Source organism: Xyrauchen texanus, chromosome 32 (genome assembly GCF_025860055.1).
Source record: "Xyrauchen texanus isolate HMW12.3.18 chromosome 32, RBS_HiC_50CHRs, whole genome shotgun sequence".
NCBI lineage: Eukaryota > Metazoa > Chordata > Actinopteri > Cypriniformes > Catostomidae > Xyrauchen > Xyrauchen texanus.
Genome location: NC_068307.1, coordinates 7,619,272 through 7,638,104, shown reverse-complemented (window position 1 = coordinate 7,638,104; position 18,833 = coordinate 7,619,272). Strand labels below are relative to the sequence as shown.

At 37.7% G+C, this 18,833-nt stretch overlaps 1 protein-coding gene across 1 annotated transcript in view; it reads right to left on the bottom strand.

The window, feature by feature from the left end:
- LOC127625807 (host cell factor 1-like) overlaps nt 1-18,833 on the bottom strand; it is a 31,289-nt gene extending 12,456 nt beyond the window's left edge. Inside the window, exons 1-18 of the mRNA XM_052101186.1 lie at nt 18,694-18,833; nt 15,967-16,171; nt 9,120-9,268; nt 8,858-9,018; nt 8,560-8,768; nt 8,391-8,475; nt 8,187-8,293; nt 6,964-7,143; nt 6,438-6,773; nt 6,074-6,225; nt 5,791-5,973; nt 4,286-4,510; nt 4,091-4,192; nt 3,454-3,667; nt 3,206-3,342; nt 2,948-3,080; nt 2,609-2,805; nt 1,405-2,368 (exon numbers count right to left, since the gene is read on the bottom strand). Coding sequence (XP_051957146.1) covers nt 1,405-2,368; nt 2,609-2,805; nt 2,948-3,080; nt 3,206-3,342; nt 3,454-3,667; nt 4,091-4,192; nt 4,286-4,510; nt 5,791-5,973; nt 6,074-6,225; nt 6,438-6,773; nt 6,964-7,143; nt 8,187-8,293; nt 8,391-8,475; nt 8,560-8,768; nt 8,858-9,018; nt 9,120-9,268; nt 15,967-16,162 — 3,730 coding nt within the window. The 5' untranslated portion in view covers nt 16,163-16,171; nt 18,694-18,833. The remainder of the gene's footprint in view (nt 1-1,404; nt 2,369-2,608; nt 2,806-2,947; nt 3,081-3,205; nt 3,343-3,453; nt 3,668-4,090; nt 4,193-4,285; nt 4,511-5,790; nt 5,974-6,073; nt 6,226-6,437; nt 6,774-6,963; nt 7,144-8,186; nt 8,294-8,390; nt 8,476-8,559; nt 8,769-8,857; nt 9,019-9,119; nt 9,269-15,966; nt 16,172-18,693) is intronic.

Below are 18,833 nucleotides of genomic sequence, written 5' to 3'. Positions count from 1 at the left end.
GCTACATTCAGGGGGCATAGCATTTGTTCTAATGGTATACATTTGGCAGTAGATGTATAATAGATTTCTGACTCTTCATGCGAGTGTGGTGAAACCAAGGTGGATTGCAGTGGGTGAAAGTCCACTGCAATCCACTACTGCGCTAAAACAAGATTATTACAATTTCCTGGTTACTTGCTGCATTAAAAAGGAAAAAATCCGGTCTGAAATTTTTGAAAAAGCACAAACATCCACACACATATTCACAACATTTTTCAGTGTGCCTGATATAAATAATGTGATACAGATAAGCAGCACACACACATGAAGCTCAGGTATTCCACTAAAATAACAGAATTCTGTTCTAAACGTAATGTTTGCGTTAAGATTAAATGCAAGTATAATTTTAAGAAACAATACGCCACTTTTTGTACTTTGTCTTATTCTTTTTTCTTCACTTTATTATCATGCAGTAACAAACTAGTCTCACGTAGCTAGATCTTGGACTAAAATGGCAAAGGTCTGGGATTTATAGCCTCTAACTGACATGTAAAGCGAGGTCACAGTTGGTTTAGTTAACACGTGCCGTTCAGAGATATATCATTCCATAATAAAAGATCATCATGGGGAACTATATAATTTATATAAAGTCTGCAAGTGTACATGAGCAGGACACTCATTTCAGTGATACAAATAGCAGAAAAAGGCAAATAGCGGAAAATGTGCCCAAGTACAGCATTATAGAGAATTTCACAGACATATCCAAGTAAACAAAGCAGAATATGCAGCTCTGCTCATGGATAACTGTTTACTTTCAGCTACATGCCTTAAACGAAACTCAGAATATCTTTAAATGACTTAATGTCACTAACCTGGCAAACTTGGACAAATCCAGTGATTATTTCGCTATCAAAAGTGGTCATTGTATCAATGTGGAACCTTGAGTGTTTCCAGGTGCACTGATGAAAGTCCTACTGACAGAAGTTCCATCAAACCAGCCAATCAGGTTTGCCCCGAGTTGTTCTAGAAAGCATATTCCAATGTGTGCTTTACACATCAGATGATTAGTTTACGGACTGTGGATGGTCCATGAGTGCAAGTATAGGTCTCGGCTGAACAATAATGTCCGTTTCCCAATCTGTGGCCGTTTTCAAACCGGGATGGACATTTCTAAACTATCTAATGAAATTGTGAATCTCAATGTAGTAGGCAAATCATGTAAATCAGTTTAAAAATGCCCATCCCATTTTGAAACTAACTATCAGGTGTAAATGGCAATGGCCCCGTCCACTCATAATCGGATCGCCGAAATGCATCTTATTATCAGGCAATCAACAAAGCACAAGCGCGCGCGCATGCACGCACCTGTATATGTGAAGTACTACTGAAAATCTTCTATAAATCTACACAGAGAGAATGAAGTACCTGTTCCCTCATCTGTCTCCATACTGCAGGTGGCAGTGGTGGACGTGTTGGTTGTACCAGTCTCGTGGGTCTCACAGGGTGGGTTGGAGCACACCCTCTGAACTGTTCCTGCTTGGTCGCCACCCATGTTAGATGAAGCTGTAGTAGCCGTGTTGGTGGTGCCAGTTTCGTGGGTCTCACAAGGTGGGTTGGAGCACACCCTCTGAACTGTTCCTGCTTGGTCGCCACCCATGTTAGATGAAGCTGTAGTAGCAGTGTTGGTGGTGCCAGTTTCGTGGGTCTCACAAGGTGGGTTGGAGCACACCCTCTGAACTGATCCTGCTTGGCCTCCACCCATATTAGATGAAGCTGTCGTTGCAGTGTTGGTGGTGCCAGTTTCATGGGTCTCACAAGGTGGGTTGGAGCACACTCTCTGAACTGTTCCTGCTTGGTCGCCACCCATGTTGGATGAAGCTGTAGTAGCAGTATTGGTGGTGCCCGTTTCATGGGTCTCACAAGGTGGGTTGGAACACACCCTCTGCGCCGTGCCAGTAGGGGTGGTACCCATATTTGAGGATGCTGTTGTTGCAGTGTTGGTGGTGCCGGTTTCGTGGGTCTCACAAGGTGGGTTAGAGCACACCCTCTGCGCAGTGGCAGTAAGGGCAGTGCCCATATTTGAAGATGCTGTAGTTGCTGTGTTGGTGGTGCCCGTATCATGGGTTTCACATGGCGGGTTTGAACACACCCTATGAACAGTGCCCATGTTGGAAGATGCTGTGGTGGCAGTGTTGGTGGTGCCCGTCTCGTGAGTCTCACATGGAGGGTTGGAGCACACTAGAGTAACACTGCCGGAGGCATCAGCTGTCCCGGACTCAGTAGAGGCAGACTGCTCTGAGTTTGGTGAGGCCAAAAAGGAAATAGGCAGGTCTTGGGCAGGTTGAGCCTCCACACCACTGGGTGTTGTTATGAGTGTCACCTGGGTGGGCTGAAGAAAGCATGACATGAGGTTAGTTGCCATTATTATTATTATTATTATATGTCAATACAATACCAGCCAGGCTGCTCTCTTTATATCTATATCTATACCTTTAAATTCCACATGGATTGACCTCTACAGGAGATGTAAACAAGTTGTTGTGTAGTGGTAATGTTGTGGTTTTACTCTAAACATTGATTTTTGAAAAGTGAACATTGAACAGGTCAGAGAAGAGTATCTGGTTACAACCTGCATGGTGGAGGGGACAGTAGTCAGGTTGCTCTGAGCAGTGGACACAGCGCTGGCATTTATGACCTGGCTGGAGAGGGTGGCAATCGTGCCCAGGGTGGTAATGGGGGTTGCCAGGTTGGCATTGGCACTGGCTACGCTTCCTCCTGCTAAGCTGGAAGAAACCGTTCCAGTGACTGTGCCAAGGGTTGTTACACCTTTGAAAGAGGACACTTGGTGAGAGGGTCATAATTCATAATCATTTATAACAGCATTTGCTGAATTACACTAGTCAAAGAGACATACTGTCTTACAAATGTAAGAAACAGTAAAATTACTTTAAAAGAGACACATCCTTACCAGTTGTTCCCTTGACAACCAGTGTGGTTACATTTGGTTTGACCCCAGATACTGGCGAAACAAGACGCATTCCTCCCATTGGCAGAGTGCGAAGTATAGTACCGGGCTGACCTGGAGCCCCCTTCAAAACAACCTATAGAGGAGGTGGAAAAAGAAAGAAAACAATCCAGGTAAGTAAGTGGACCTATGGACTACATGTTTCTCATGACGCTGCAAATATTAGGATGACTGACACCCCCCGCTCCCCAGTTCCAATACCTGTGTAAGGCCTTGCTGTCCTGTTGCGGTACCAATCTTAGGCATTGCAGTAATGATTTTGCCAGGAGTTCCAGATGTCATCATCTTGGAGGTAATGATGGTGATGGGGCTCTTCACCCCTGTACCACTAGATACACCTAAAATTCCAAAGAGACTCAAAATTATTATTATTCTAATTTCCAATAATGCAAAATTGGCATAGAAAAGTGACACTTCTTGACAAAGGATGCTGATTGATTTTTTTTAACCTGCTCCCTGTTGTAAAGCTGACATGGGTATTGTTTTGAAAATAGTGGTGGTGCCCGGCTTGGTGGTGGTAGTGGGGGACATGCCACTGAAGCCCAGGATGGTGGGCTTGTTTCCTGTGCCACCTGCTTGAGAGGTGGTAATTATGGTGGTTGGTTTTCCATCAGCAGACGTTACGAGTTTGAAAATGGTGCCGGGAGGGAGGGGACCCTTTGTCTGTGGAATCAGAAAAATTGGGATTATTTACAAGTTGGGACGTGCCCATAGCCAAATACCATATTTGGAAAGGCACAAATAATGATGTCAAAATGAATAATGAATTCTTCCGAATAATATAAAACATATCATTTTAACTGAGTACCTAGTTTTTTTTCCATTTAAATAAATGTTAGGCATGATCACTTAGAATTAGTAATAGCAATTTTTTCCTAAACAAGCCATATATTTTGGAGGTGTCATTCACAGTCAGTCAAAGCATAAACAAGACGAGTTATATTTAATAGTTTGAGCAAAGGTAAGTGATGCTGCCTTAGCAAACACCACTAATAATAAGAGATAAACATCACTCATAAGATGTCTTCAGACACTTAATGTCTAGGTTGTGTTATTTAGGCCTAGCTTCACTTGTGTTTAACTTACCTGTATAATCTGAGTCAGTGGGTTAGAGCCATGGCCAGTCACACCAGATGTCTGCCCTGGTTTGGTTTGCACCACTGACATGACCTTACCCAAGTTAGAGAACTAAATGAAAAGAGAAAATAAATAGAGGTATAGGGGCCTTTTTTCAATATCATTTTCAACATTGTTCAATAACATTTTGTATCATTATTGTACCAGTGTGCCACTTCCTCCCATAGAAAGTGGGCTCTTCACGAGAGTGATGGTCTTGGTAACCCCGCCCACCATAGTGGTCACAACCTGAGCCTGCTGAGCTACAGTAACTGTGCCTGACTTGTGCACCGTAATGATGGGCCGGGCAGCTGTAGTGGGACTGGACACTGTTGGACTGCCCACCTGGGCTGCGGCCGTCTTCAGCATGCGAGTGGCAGGGTTGCTTACCTACAGCAATAAAATTAAATGTCATGAGATTAGGGCTGGTTGAATCACAGTACATACTTTGGTTTGACCGCTAGCCAATTAATCCTCCGATGTCTTGGGCTTTCTGTGACAGATTTAATAATTACCAAATTAAGCCTTTTACAGCCTATATATCTTCACCAGATGAAGGGTTTGTATAGACGGTGCATTCAGAAATTATTCAGACCCCTTCATTTTATGTTGCAGCCTTATGCTAAAATGCTTTAAAAAAAAAAACAATTCACATCAATCTACACACCATACCCCACAATAACAAATCAAAAAACAGATTTTTGATAACTTTGCAAATTTATTAAAAATAAAAAACTGAAATATCACATTGACAAGTATTCAGACCCATATCTCAGTACTTAGTTGAAGCACCTTTAGCAGCGATTACAGCCCCAAATCTTTTTGGGTATGATGTGACAAGCTTTGCAGATTTTCTGGCATTCTTCTCTGCAGATCTTCTCAAGATCTGTCAGGTTGGATGTGGACCATCGGTGGACAGCCATTTTCAGATCTCTCCAGAGATGTTCGGTAGGGTTCATGTCCGGGCTCTGGCTGTGCCACTCAAGGACATTCACAGAGTTGTCCCTAAGCCACTCTTGCGTTATCTTGGCTGTGCGTTTAGGGCCATGAATTTGCCACAAATAGATTCCAATCAAACTGTAGAAACACCTCAAAGATGATTCAGAGAAATGGGATGCACCTGAGCTAAATTTCAAGTGTAATAGCAAAGGCTCTGAATACATAAGTCAATGTGATATTTAAGTTTTTCCTTTTTAATACATTTGCAAAGTTATCAAAAATCTGGTTTTCGCTTTGTAGTTCTGGGGTATGAAGTGTAGATTGATGAGAGTTTTAACATTTTATTTAAAGCATTTTAGCATAAGGCTGGAACACAAAATGTGAAAAAAATGAATACTTTCTGAATGCAATGTATATTTACACACACACACACACACACACTATAATAATAATAATAATAATAATAATAATAATAATAATAATATGCTATATGTAGCGCAAAGTCCTAACAAGTCAACACAACTGTAACTAAATAGTAGCCAACACTTCAGTATACACATTTAATGCTATTATGATGTTACTTACGCTGTCTAAAATGATATGCCATTTTAGTCATAGTAAAATTAACTCAAATGAATAAATGACAACTTATGACCAAAACAAAAAGCTGTGTAAAAATTAAAACAGTTTACGTACATCATTTCAAATTAAAACCAAAAAGATTGAATTACCATGACAGGAGATGCTAATTTTACAGTGGAGGACCCAGGTGTCCCAGCCATTGTTTTGACGATTGTGGCCCCTGCCGGCATATTGAGAACAGTAGCTCCAGGTGAGGGGGGGATTTTCTGCGTGGCTGCAGCAGCTGCAGCTAAAGCTGCCATTCCACTCATCTGAGGGCTGCTGCCTATAGGCTGATAGAACAGAGTTAAGGGAAAATTAGATAATTTACTAAATCAATATTTATTATGAACAATGTTTTACAGATTCCACCTTCTAATTTTTGCTTATTACCGTTCCTTGAGCGGCCTGAGGTGGCACAACCATACGGACACCTGCAGGAAGTGATGTCAAAGTGACTGGGGATTTTCCAGCTTGGGTAGCTTGTCGCACAGTGACAATCGATGTCCCAGTGCCTGATTGAGGGGCTGCAACTTTCAGAATAGCTTGAATATAAAATGGAAAGTTAAATTTCACTAAATCTTTTGTTAAAATACTGAAAAAACAAAGTGAATCGAAAATAATGCTGAACTATTAAAAAGTAAAGTGTTTTATTACTGTGCCACTAGTGACACCAAACGGAATTGCAAAAACTAACAACATAATTGAAAATATTGCTGCACTATTACCAAAACAACAAATGTTTACAAGTGAGTACCTGGGCCACGAGCTGTTGAGGCAGCCAAGGGACTTCCTGGCGAGTTGGGCAAAAGCGATGTAGGGGAACCAGCCTGGGTCACTAGAGTGATGCCACTCTGTGGCAGACTCTGAGCAGATGGAGCAGCTGCCGCAGGCGCTGGACTCCTAGGAGAGTTTCCAGGTATTGAGGGAGCTGCATTGAGGGCAGGTGAGGTGGCAGCAGTGGCTGCTGGGATATCGTACTTCTGAAGCTGAAGTAGATAAGTGTCTGCCGTAGATACAGCTCCCCAGCTAACCTCTAAAGAATTTGTGTTAGCCCGAACAAGCTGTACCCGTGAAGGAGGATTAGGCCGTTCTGCAAAAATAATATATTTTTTTTAAAGAATTACTTTTTTTTTTTTTGATGGGGTGATCATTTATGCATTTCGATGATGCAATTTGTTTTTGTATGAGAAATAATCGTCATGCATTAAGAAATATTTTACTTTTATTTTTTAGACATACACAGACCTAATATATACACACTATATAACTTCTGCACTCACCTGTCTCCAGGTACCACAGGTCTTTGCAGCACACCTGGTTGTTCCACGCTTTGCGGTACCCATCACGCCCACTCCACACATAAAGCCTGTTGTTGATAGCAACTGCGCAATGTCCCGCTCGTGCACGTGGTATGTTGTCCTCCAAAGAGTCCATCAAAACAGTCTCCCAAGACAAAGTGTCTAGAAGCAAAATAAAGTTTGTATTGTGGTTTAAGTAAAAATTCTCCCAAAAGTGAAAATTCTCATCATTTACTCCCCTCATTCCATCCTAAAATGTGCATGACTTTCTTTTTTCTGCTGAACAAAGATTTTTAGAAGAATATCTCAACTCTGTAGGTCCAAACAATGCAACTCAATAAGGTCCAAAACGTTGAAGCTAAAAAAGCACCAAGGCAGCATAAAAGTAATCCATATGACTTCAATAGTAACATCCATATCTTCATAAGTGATATGATAGGTGAGAGTGAGAAACAGATCAATATTTCAGTCCTTTTTAACTATTAATTGTCCTCTTTGCCCAGTAGGTGGCGATATGCACAAAGTATGTAAATTGCTAAACACAAAAGAACGCTTTGTTTCTCACCCACACCTATTACAATGCTTCTATAGATATGGATTTAACCACTTGAGTCATATAGATTACTTTAATATTGTCTTTGTGCTTTTTTGAGCTTCAAAGTTTTGGACCACGTTGAATTGCATTGTATGGACCTACAGAGTTGAGATATTCTTCTAAAAATCTTAGTTTGTGTTCTGCAGAAGAAAGAAAGGCACACACATCTGGAATGGCATGAGAGAGTAAATTATGAGAGAATGTTCATTTTTAGGTGACCTATTCTTTTAAGAGCCAATTAAAACAGTTAATGGCTCATTCAAATGGTCCTAACACATCATAAAACTAGCAGATCATTTTTAAAAAGGATCAGTTTTTGCCTTTCAAAAGTTAATGAAAAATATAATTAAAGCTGCTAAGTAATATTTTCTCCTTACACTATGCACTCAAAACATTCAAAACACTGCTGTTTGTTTGGCATCCAAACATTAGATCAACCAATGCCTTGGGGGCAGGACTAACTGTCTAACCAATGAGAGATGGTGGTAATGTTCAGAAAACCTGTTTGTAATCACTTTTGCAATTGTTTGGCTGTTCAGAAATTATGAACAACAGCTTTAAACAGTTTTTCAACACTACAAACACATACTTTTTCAGAGCAACAACATACCCAAGTTTAGGCAGGCCAGTGTGTTTGTACACTTCCATTCCTTCTCATGTGTGGCCACCTTTACATCATCCATCACCAAGGGAACCCAGCCACCAAAAACATACATCCTACAGAGTAGAGTGGGACAGAAAATGTCATCACTGCTGCCATGCGAGTGCAGGGAATGCTTGTGGTGATGCAATTCTAGATTCCATTAGAACTCACTTGTTTGTAATAGTAGTGGCTGAGTGGAGGCTGCGAGGGAGGGGTGCAGTGCCGCTTATTGCAGGCTTGTTCCAGGTCAGTGTGTCTGTAAAGCAAAGAGTGACCCAATTATTGATTGACCTAACTGATTGATTTAATAAATTAAAGAAAGCAGCAACAATTTTAATACCAATATCTAGTGTCCAAAGATCACCCAAACGACAACCGCTCATTCCTCCATATATGACAAGACGGGACTTCTTGGTAGTTTTTTCAGTATAAATTACAGCAGTGTGGCTCTCTCTTGGAGGTGGCAGAACTCCATATGTGACTGGCATATCCCAGCCTGCAACACTGGAGCCCGGACGCAACTCGAGAGTATAAAGGTCATTCAAATATCTGAAAACACGCAAAAAGCAATTCTATGAACAAACAATCATTTTTAAAGCATAGATTTCATCAAACAGATTACTATGTGGCCAACATACCTGGGAATGTTGTTCTTGGGGTCTTCGCTGTCATTGGCAAGCCCACCGAAGAGATAGCACTTGTTGCCCACAAGAGAAAAACTATGGCCCAGACGAGGACATGGCGGTGCTCCATTTTTAGGGGCCTTTGGTTTCAATTTTTTCCATTCCCACCTACTTGCCTGATAACATCAACCACAGCGAGATAATATCATATCGAGCCAAACACAGACAAGAAAGAAAGTCACATAACAGTGATAACAATGAAAGACATTTTTAATACCTGTAACTCATAAAGGTCATTGCTGTACTTTCCATATTCCACCATCCCACCAAACGCTAACAGCCGTGTACCGTCACATACAAAGCCATAAGCTGCACAGCCCGGAGGAATGTCTCCTCGAACAGCTGGTATAAACCACTGGTTTGTTGCTGAAATAAAATGGAGATCTCTCATTGTTCAGGCAAATTACAGTGATAAAGAGAAGACGACTAGCAATAGAGCTCTTTTGCAATCTAAAGCCAATCTAGAGGTGCAGGCAATGTAAATAGAGAGCACATATTTACATTTGTAATCCATTTTTTTTTCTAATAATCATTTGTAAAATTGTATGCATAAGAAAAACAATGTATAAAATGTAGTGCTGTCAGGCTAATTGTAAACACATTTAATTGCATAATGTTTCATAGTTAAACGTGATTAATAGCAGATTTTGAAAGTGCTGATTTTTTTACTCTAAATATACTTCTCCTGTCAAAATGCATTTATTTGCTTCTTAGGAAAGAAAACAAACCAATATGTAACAATATAATGATAGATTAACATTTTCCAAATAATAGCACCAATTCAAGTAACATTAAACATTTCCCAAAGTCGAAGTTTGACTAATTGAAAAAAACTAGCCCCCACACAGGTTGCATATTCACTTCAATGGGCATGAAAACTCCTAAACACTCATCCTCCACAATATGAATCAACAGGCAGACTGTGGCTATTCACTTTGTTACAGCAATTGTGAAGCCGCATGCATGATTTGCGTCATGGCGTCTGCATAAAGCTTTTAAATCCACATGAAAAGCGCTTGCAGATAAACCTTCTCATTCTGCATTTTGGTGATAGTTAAGACTTGCAGTGCTTCAGTGGTAATTAAAATGCACCTTGCTTGGGCTAAAAAATACTTGATTGCTGTCACAAGTTCCATCTAGGTTTGTTTTACACAACAAATAGGGTAAAGAGCTCCTTTCCCAAACACTATCACTGAATCACTGTTATGGGTGTTTGTGGTGTGTAATGAGTGTAATGACTCCAGTTGGACAAATCGCAAAGGATCAGCCCTTCCAATTAATGTTTATTCTGGTTTATAAAAAATAACATATTAAACTGTAATTGCATGCGTCACACCACTGAAGTTTGTCCCAAATGCATGCTTTTATAACCAATGCACCGGCATGGCCTTACTGACTAGCACTACCATGGTCTACACTTGCTTACATTACCAAAGTGTGGACTCGGAGGAGGTAGGTGCCATGGAACATTTTCACATATCTGGGTTTGAAATGCGGAAGTAAACAATAGCAAGATAAACCTGTACAGTGGTGAATGGGAGACAATGGAGGAGTACACATTTTTTGCTTACTGGTTTGCTCCAACAGCAAAAGAAAAAAATCCACCGTTACCTTTCACAGCTTTCCAAAAGAAAAAATATGGCGATGGATTACAGCATTCAGAAGAGAAAAAGGGGACAATTTTTCTGTCCCTCAGCAGCTGTATTAGAAACCTATTTGGAGCTGTGGGATCTCGTGTTTTTTTTTTTAATTATTATTATTATTCCAAGGTAACAGAACGCAAAAAGTGTAAAATTATAAATTTACATTAAATATTTAAAAGTTTGTTAGTTATACGCTGCTAAAGGCAGAAATGCGTACAGTCTGCAAAAAGTGTTAATTGTTTTCATTAATGCAACTTAAAAACAACTTTTTTTAAACTTCCATGAAATTACAACAGTAAGTACACAACATGAAAAGAAAAGAAAAATTACAAATAAAATAAAGCTAGAGTTATAGGAGGTTATACATTGAAGGTCATTTTTGACAGTTCAATGATTATTTTTGTTTTTATCCCCTTCACAGACGTAACATAAGAATCATAATCTAGCAAAAACAAAGAGTTTTTGTAATTTTATCAGTCATGGGATTTAGATTAAAGGGCCAAATTAGAATTTAATGTTAAATTTAAAATCAAACAATTAATAACTTCTTGAATTCCACATATTACGGACTTATCTGTATTTTTTAATGCCAATATTTCACATTTTTAAAAATGAAGAGGGACCAGAAACCTGAGAAAAATAGTTATTTAATCTCCATTGCTTTAGGGAGTTCATATTGATTTCTTAGGAAAGTTAAAGTATAATTTGCAAATTGGGACATTTTTAGTTCTTTGTCTTGAATTCTTATACCCCCAAGACCATTATTTTGATGAATCATTAAACTTAAAATCTGTGTAACAATCAGGAATAAAAAGAGGGAAATGGGGCAACCCTGTCTTATACCTTACAAATTGTTAATTTTGATGTTTTTCCAGATGTTTGACAGCTGTTTCCGCTTACATAAAGTATTTTCACAGCATTGATAAAATAATTAAAAAATCTAAATAAAATGTATACAATATGACTAACAGTGTCAAATGATTTTTGGAAGTCTAAATAAAAAGGGAGTGATCTAATTCCAAATCACTATGTTCAATCAAATCCAGAACTAACCTTACATTGTTGAATATATGACAACCCTTCATAAAACCTCATGGCCATTCAATCAATCATTTCATTCATTAAGACCATGTTTAAGTAATTTGCTAAAATTGACACCAAAACGTTATAATCATTATTTAATAAGGTGATTGGATGCCAGTTAGCTTATTTATGCCCTCCTTAACTTCTCCCAATGAAGTGTTTTCAGAACATACAGTTGAAGTCAGAAGTTTATATATGCTTAGGTTGAAGTCATTAAAACTCAGTTTTTAACCACTCCACAGATTTTATATTTAGAAAACTATAGTTTGGAAAGTTGTTTAAGACATCTACTTTGTGTACGACATGAGTCATTTTTCCAACAAATGTTTACAGACAGATTGTTTCACTTATAATTGACTATATCACAATTCCAGTGGTTCAGAAGTTAACCGTGCCTTTAAGCAGCTTGGAAAATTCAAGAAAATTATGTCAACCCTTTAGGCAAAAAGCTTCTGATAGGCTAATTTGCTAATTGGTGCCAATTGGGGTGTACATGTGGATGTATTTTAAGGCCTGCCTTAAAACTCAGTGTCTCTTTGCTTGACATCAAAAAAACAATTGTGAACCTCCACAAGTCTGGTTCATCCTTGGGAGTCATTTCCAAACACCTGAAGGTACCACGTTCATCTATACAAACAATAGTACGCAGGTATAAACACCATGGGACCATGCAGCCATCATACCGCTCAGGAAGGATATGCATCTCCTAGAGACGAACATAGTTTGGTGCGAAAAGTGCAAATCATCCCAGGACAACAGCAAAAGAACTTGTGAAGATGCTGGAGGAAACTAGGGCTGCAACTGATTATTTTGATAATCGATTAATCTAACAATATTAGAACATTTATTAGACTATACAGCAATTATTGTAATGATTCATTATTAGCATTTAACTGATGAAGTTGGTGCCCCGACTTAAAAGGGTGTATTAAATGTGCTTACTAACAATAAAGAGGACAAAATAATCTTTTAAAAATACCTCTAAATGACATTCACTGAATTAAGGAGGGAAAAAATACTATAAAGTTTAATTCAGTAAAGAAATTCACTGCAAAATAAATCTAATTGTTATCAAGTGTTTGTCTTATTTTCCATTTAAAATGGTCTAAAGAAAACTTAAAACAAGATACATTTACTTGAGAAGCAACATATAAGGTGTTAAGAATTGCTTTCGGAGAATGTACCTTGAATAGAAGTATATTTTTTCACTTTTTTCATTGCCAGTGCAGTAAAGACTGTATACTGTATACTTTTTTTTTTAAAGGATTTTTAGATATTTTTAATATTATATTCAACATACTCAGATAACAATTTTTCTTCTGCAGTATAGCTGCTAAAGAAAATGTGCATTGTTTTGAAGGAGTTTTAGGTATTTTTATTGGAAAAACAAGCCAAAACAAATCAAAATGTATTTTGTTGCAGTGTATAATGGGGCTAAGACTCCCTCTGTCACCTTTTTGTTCACTTCAATAAGTCTTTAACTCTCCAAAAACAAATTCTCTCTTATTAATAAAGCTGTGTAATGGCAATTTTCTTCACGATAATAAATGCACAGCGACACATTATTATTCAATAAGTTGCAAAAAGCCATGTGATAAGATACGCGGATTGATGCTCTCAGACGTGGAGGCAACTGAGCTTCGTCCTCCGCCACACGGATTGAGGCGAGTCACTACACCACCACGAGGACCTAAAGTGCATTGGGAATTGGGCATGACAAATTAGGGAGAAAAAAAAAGAAAACTAGTATAAAAAAGCCAGACTAGTTTGCTAGCACTACTAGCAATGAAGCCTAAAAACCTGACAGTTACACCAGTTCTGTCTGGAGGAATGGGCCAAAATTCCAGCAACTTATTGTGAGAAGCTTGTGGAAGACTACCCAAAATGTTTGACCCAAGTTAAACAATTTTAAGGCAATGCTACCAAATACTAACAACGTGTATGTAAACTTCTGACCCACTGGGAATGTGATGAAAGAAAGCTGAATTAAATCATTCTCTCTATTATTATTCTGACATTTCACATTCTTAAAATAAAATAATGATCCTAACTGACCTAAGACAGGGAATGTTTTCTACGATTAAATGTCAGGAATTGTGAATAACTGAGTTTATTTGGCTAAGGTGTACGTAAACTTTATATGAGATTGAAATCATTACTAATGGTTCTTACCGAATTAATAGTAGCAAGGATAGGCAAAAAATATAATCACTTTTGTATAATTTACCATAAAAGTTGGCAATATGAGATGAGATTATATTTATTTCCTCATGTACAACACCATCAATTTGTATTTTCCTAATCACATTTAACTCCCCCTTCTTTTTTCAAGATGTAAGAAATACTGACTGTTTTTAGATCAGGAGTTTGCAAACTTTATTGTCAGCCAAACCCCTTTGACATAAATGATTTATCTGAAGTACCGCCTGATATTTTAAGAAATGTTAACCTTTCGAAAATTTAGACATTTTTTAATCTTTCCACTTTATTTTTCGTGTTATTGTTATATTTAAATGAAAATGTTATTACATCTGTTGTCCTTTTCTTATATATTTAATTTCGACAATATATTATATCAATATAATATTTAATTCACCATTGCAATTTCTATCCCAAGCAGAGACTGCACTATGTTCTCAGTAGTAGCCTAAAGTTTACACTACCGCACGCACACACAAAGAAAACAAATCTTGTCAAATGGGTAGTTTTTATCTGTATTTGTCTAATGGTCTATTCAATTTCTTTAATTATATAAATCTATGCCAATCCATTTGTGTATGTAACCTGCATTTGATATTTGATTTTTTTATGATATAGCCAATTATTTTCAATAATTAAAAATGTATTTTCATTGAAGTAACAAGCCAGGGCTGTAACAACCATTAAAACCTGGGGTGGGGGAACATGTCCCTCTACTTCTAGAAATATTTTTAATAAATGAAAATTATACATGATTAGCCAATATTTTGTTTCGGCTGCCATCAATTAGGTGGCTGCCTAATTGATCCGTTTCAGAACCACCAGAAGCCTCTGTCAACCAGTGTTCTTGTTTTTTCTTTACTTTTTTAATTTGTTAAATGGCGGACAACATTTGGAATCATCCGTTTTAAAAATATCAGTAAAAGATGGACATATTTTCGTACGCAATCTTTACACTCTCTCACAATCCCCCTGGAGTTCCCTCACAAACCCTAGTTTGGGAAACCCTATTCTAGACCTAATGAAAGCTCCTTTAGCTTTTTCTTCGTAGATTTTGTTATGCTTATTTTGAAGTCTATCAATGGAGGCCAGGTCCTCAACAGTGCACGTTCCCCCTTTCTGTTAAATCTCTAAATATTTCAATTATGTCTGATCGTCTTTTATTTGCTAATTGTTTCCCATATGTCCTAACAACACATCATATTTCAAATTTCATATATTCCCATTTTTGCAGGTTTCCCAAATTCTCTAGTATTAATTGCAGATATCCAATGATTATGAAATAATTTTTCTATAATAGATTTAAAGTCATATTTCAAAATTGAGTTATTTCATTTCCAAAATCCACCACTAAATCTTTGACTCTGACCACCACACAAAGCAAATTTTGGGGGAATAACTTAATGGTCAGTCAGAACAGCCGGCAATATAGACGTGTCTAAAATAGAAGATTCCTAAGTTGAAGAAATACGTGACTGTAATGAAAAATGTTTGTTGTTCCATGTAAATTGCTTAGTGGTTGGAGTTTTAATTCTCCAAATGTCAACTAAGTCAAGACAATGGGTTAAATGTATAAGATTGTTGGAATCACTATTTGCTCTAGGAGGGTATCTATCAAGGCTACTATTCATTACAATGTTAAAAATCACCACCAGTGATCAATTTAGCATTAGGATGATTGGCCAGTGTAATGAAAAGTGTTTATTTGTGACAGAGCCAACAAGTACAGGAGGGGACGTGATGGCCAATGTCCATTTCTCTTTCTGGTGCCTTTTCACTCTCAAAACAGTCAAAGCTGCGAGCGAAACGCAGTGCTTCATGATCACAATTTTGCTAAGAACAATCAAAACATCATATATATAGATAATATGCATGTCTGTGATAAATAAAACAAACTTTGTATTTATTTGTGCTCCGCGAAGCAGAGACCGTTACAACTGTCACTTCAAGCTGCTTCGGCTTTTCGCACTACTAAACTCAAAGAATACAATAGCTAAAGCCGACATGATTTAACAAGGTACAAGACCTTGTGGCACTGTTAAATTAAACATGCTTTGAATACATTTCAAAAAGCCTAATGTATACAAAACTAGGTTTGTAAACTTTCCAGTGTGTGAAAAAAAAAACAGTTTTACTCACCAGTGTTATAAACATGCAACTCGTCTGCGATTCCTTCGTTTCCTCCTCCGAACACGACCATAAGCTCCTTGATGGCTACGGCTCTATGTCCGTGTCTCGGTCGGGGTACCGGCCCAGACCACCCCAGAACCCGCTTCCATCGTGGCTGCAGTGGGGCACTGGTTGTACCAGGCACAACGGAACCGGGGGATGACATGTCCTTTTACTAAAAAAATAAAAATAAATAAAAAATAGGGAATGGACCTCAGCGACTCTTAAATAATAAAAAAAAAACTCTGATACTGCAAGAAAAGAACTCTACAGATAGTAAGCAACAATTCTGCATAACACCCATGCATACCTATTGATAGTAGAGTTGGGTGGATCGATACTAAAGTAACGATACTTCCGATACTGATGTAGTCTCAAGATTATCGATCCACACATAATATCTATTCTGAATTTGTTGCTTTTTTAACTAGTAATATTATTTAGATAAACATGAATATTGATGCATCTCATAAGATTCAAAGTGGTAAAAAATTATTATATTAGCGAAAAGTTGCATGACAAATGCCGAAACACATGTCGAATGCTTCAATTCGCGCTCACCCGCATGAGGTATACTTTCAAAGCTGTGCGTAAGGAAAACTGTGTGCGAGACGGAATGCAACGCGCAAAGTGAAGTATATCTGGGCCTTAAGTAATGGCATGACATGTATTATAATGGGCTTGATTGACAATTTGTTCAGGTTTAATGTTTAGTTGTTAAAACACTGATAATGTGCTGTAATCCTCGTTAATAAATGATACCCTTATGAAAATTTACCATGGATTTACAGTAGTAATATTGTAGTAATCACAACTGTAGTAACCACATTTTTTGTTTGTTTATTTGGGAGTAACCAAGGTTTTGATACAATTAACATACAGTTAGAGCATTACTGTAGAATCCATATGGTAACATGGTTTTAGTAGTAGTAACCATATAATAATATATATATAGTTAATTTTTAGGTTTTATATGTGGCTTATATTTACTCATTTTTAAAGGGTAAACAAAGCAGCCTAATCATTTTCTGTTTCGGGCCTACAAATATATATACAAAATTAAGTAATAATTTAAATAACTAATTGAATCCAAAGAATTCGTAAAAAATCAACTTCGAGGTCTCAGTATTGATATCGGCGATACTGGCCTAAAAGTATTTGGTATCGGATTAGGGTTGCCACCCATCCGTAAAATACGGGATTGTCTTGTATTTAAAGATAAAATGATGCGTCTCATATTGTATCGATTTGCTCAGTATTTAAATTGGTCAGATGGTATCACAGTGAAATCATTCCAGATAGCCAATTTAACATTGATGTAAGTTGAAAAATTTGCCTAGGGTTAGAGACCATCTGAAAAGCCCACAAATGGTGATACAACTGTGCGTTTTTTTCTATATAAATGTTCAATAAGATCAAACAATGTATGAATACAATCATATAAACAAGTACAGTTGAAGGACATTTTTTATATATATAAACCATCCAAAATGTATACATAAATAATTAAAATGAATATATTTTTAACATATAAATGAAATATATTTTTCTATAATTCATGGGCCATGAAAGTTCTAATTTTAGCATATAAGAAAGTATATACAGTTTTTATATTATTATTAATAACAAATTAGCTCAACGCATGTATTGCTACACCCCTTTTAGGTGTCCCTTATTTTAATACTTCAAAAGTTGCAAACCTATATCGGATCGAAAAGAAAATAAGTGGTATCGCCTATCCCGATTTGATAGTTTTAAAATACAATGTGTTTAAATAACAGTGTGGATTATTTAGGCGTTTTGGGCAATTCAGAAATGCCGCCATTTTGGTGCTTGCACAGAGGCCAAAAGCCGGTTATCTATGATAAAACCTCAATGTGCAATTAAGTGCAGCAACTTCCGCACGCATATATATATTTTCTAAGAAACGTGTTGCACCCATAGCTACTCTAAAAGTCACATTTCAAAGCAACATTCTCCAATTAAATGTCCCTGATGCAGAAAGTGTATCGGCCCATGGAAGTCGCCATCTTGAAACAAGTAAAACCTCGGCCACTCTGAAATATGGTGAATAAAAACAATACATTTAAAACTTAACTGTGTAAGAAGCGCAAATGAGATAACTAGCTGCGAATGCTTAAGCCAAACCTCACCCTTCTCAAAATGCTGGAAAGTTAGACAAAGCTAGGCATTCAGAAACGAACATTGGAAACACTGCCTATTTGCTGCAGAAGGCTGTTTTCATGCCTCTCTGGTCAACCACTCAAAATAGCAAACAATACTCAATTGTGTGCTTGCAAATTAATTCAAGTGCAATGTGAATCAAAACAGTGAGATCTATGCTGCAGTTTCCAAGCGGATTGGACAAGTATTTGAGACTTTAATGCATGCATATATCATTCAGCGGAACGATAATTCACAGCGAGCTAGTCTCATTTCACAAAAGCATCCACAAATAAACATGTGAGCGCAAATACACACTAGATACATACTATGATCAGACCAGTCCGAATAAATAATATATCCAAGTAAAAACTCTCGCTGGTTTTATTTTTATTTAGTTCATGCCGCCCCGGTGTAAGCAGCCATCTTGTCGTCAAACAGCTCCCACAAGAAAAATGGCGGCTAAATTTGTGTTCACTATTCAAAAACACAAGTTTAGCCCAATGTGTTTTCATCGCCACAAGTTATACATACGAGATTCGTGTTGCGATATCCAGGGAGATATTTTGATGGTCTTGCTTTAAGATGATTGCCCAGTTTCATCTAAATTTGTTCAGAAGGATCCACTCTCATGCCTGCCTGGAAGCCGCCATGTTCTTGACAATGTCTAGCCG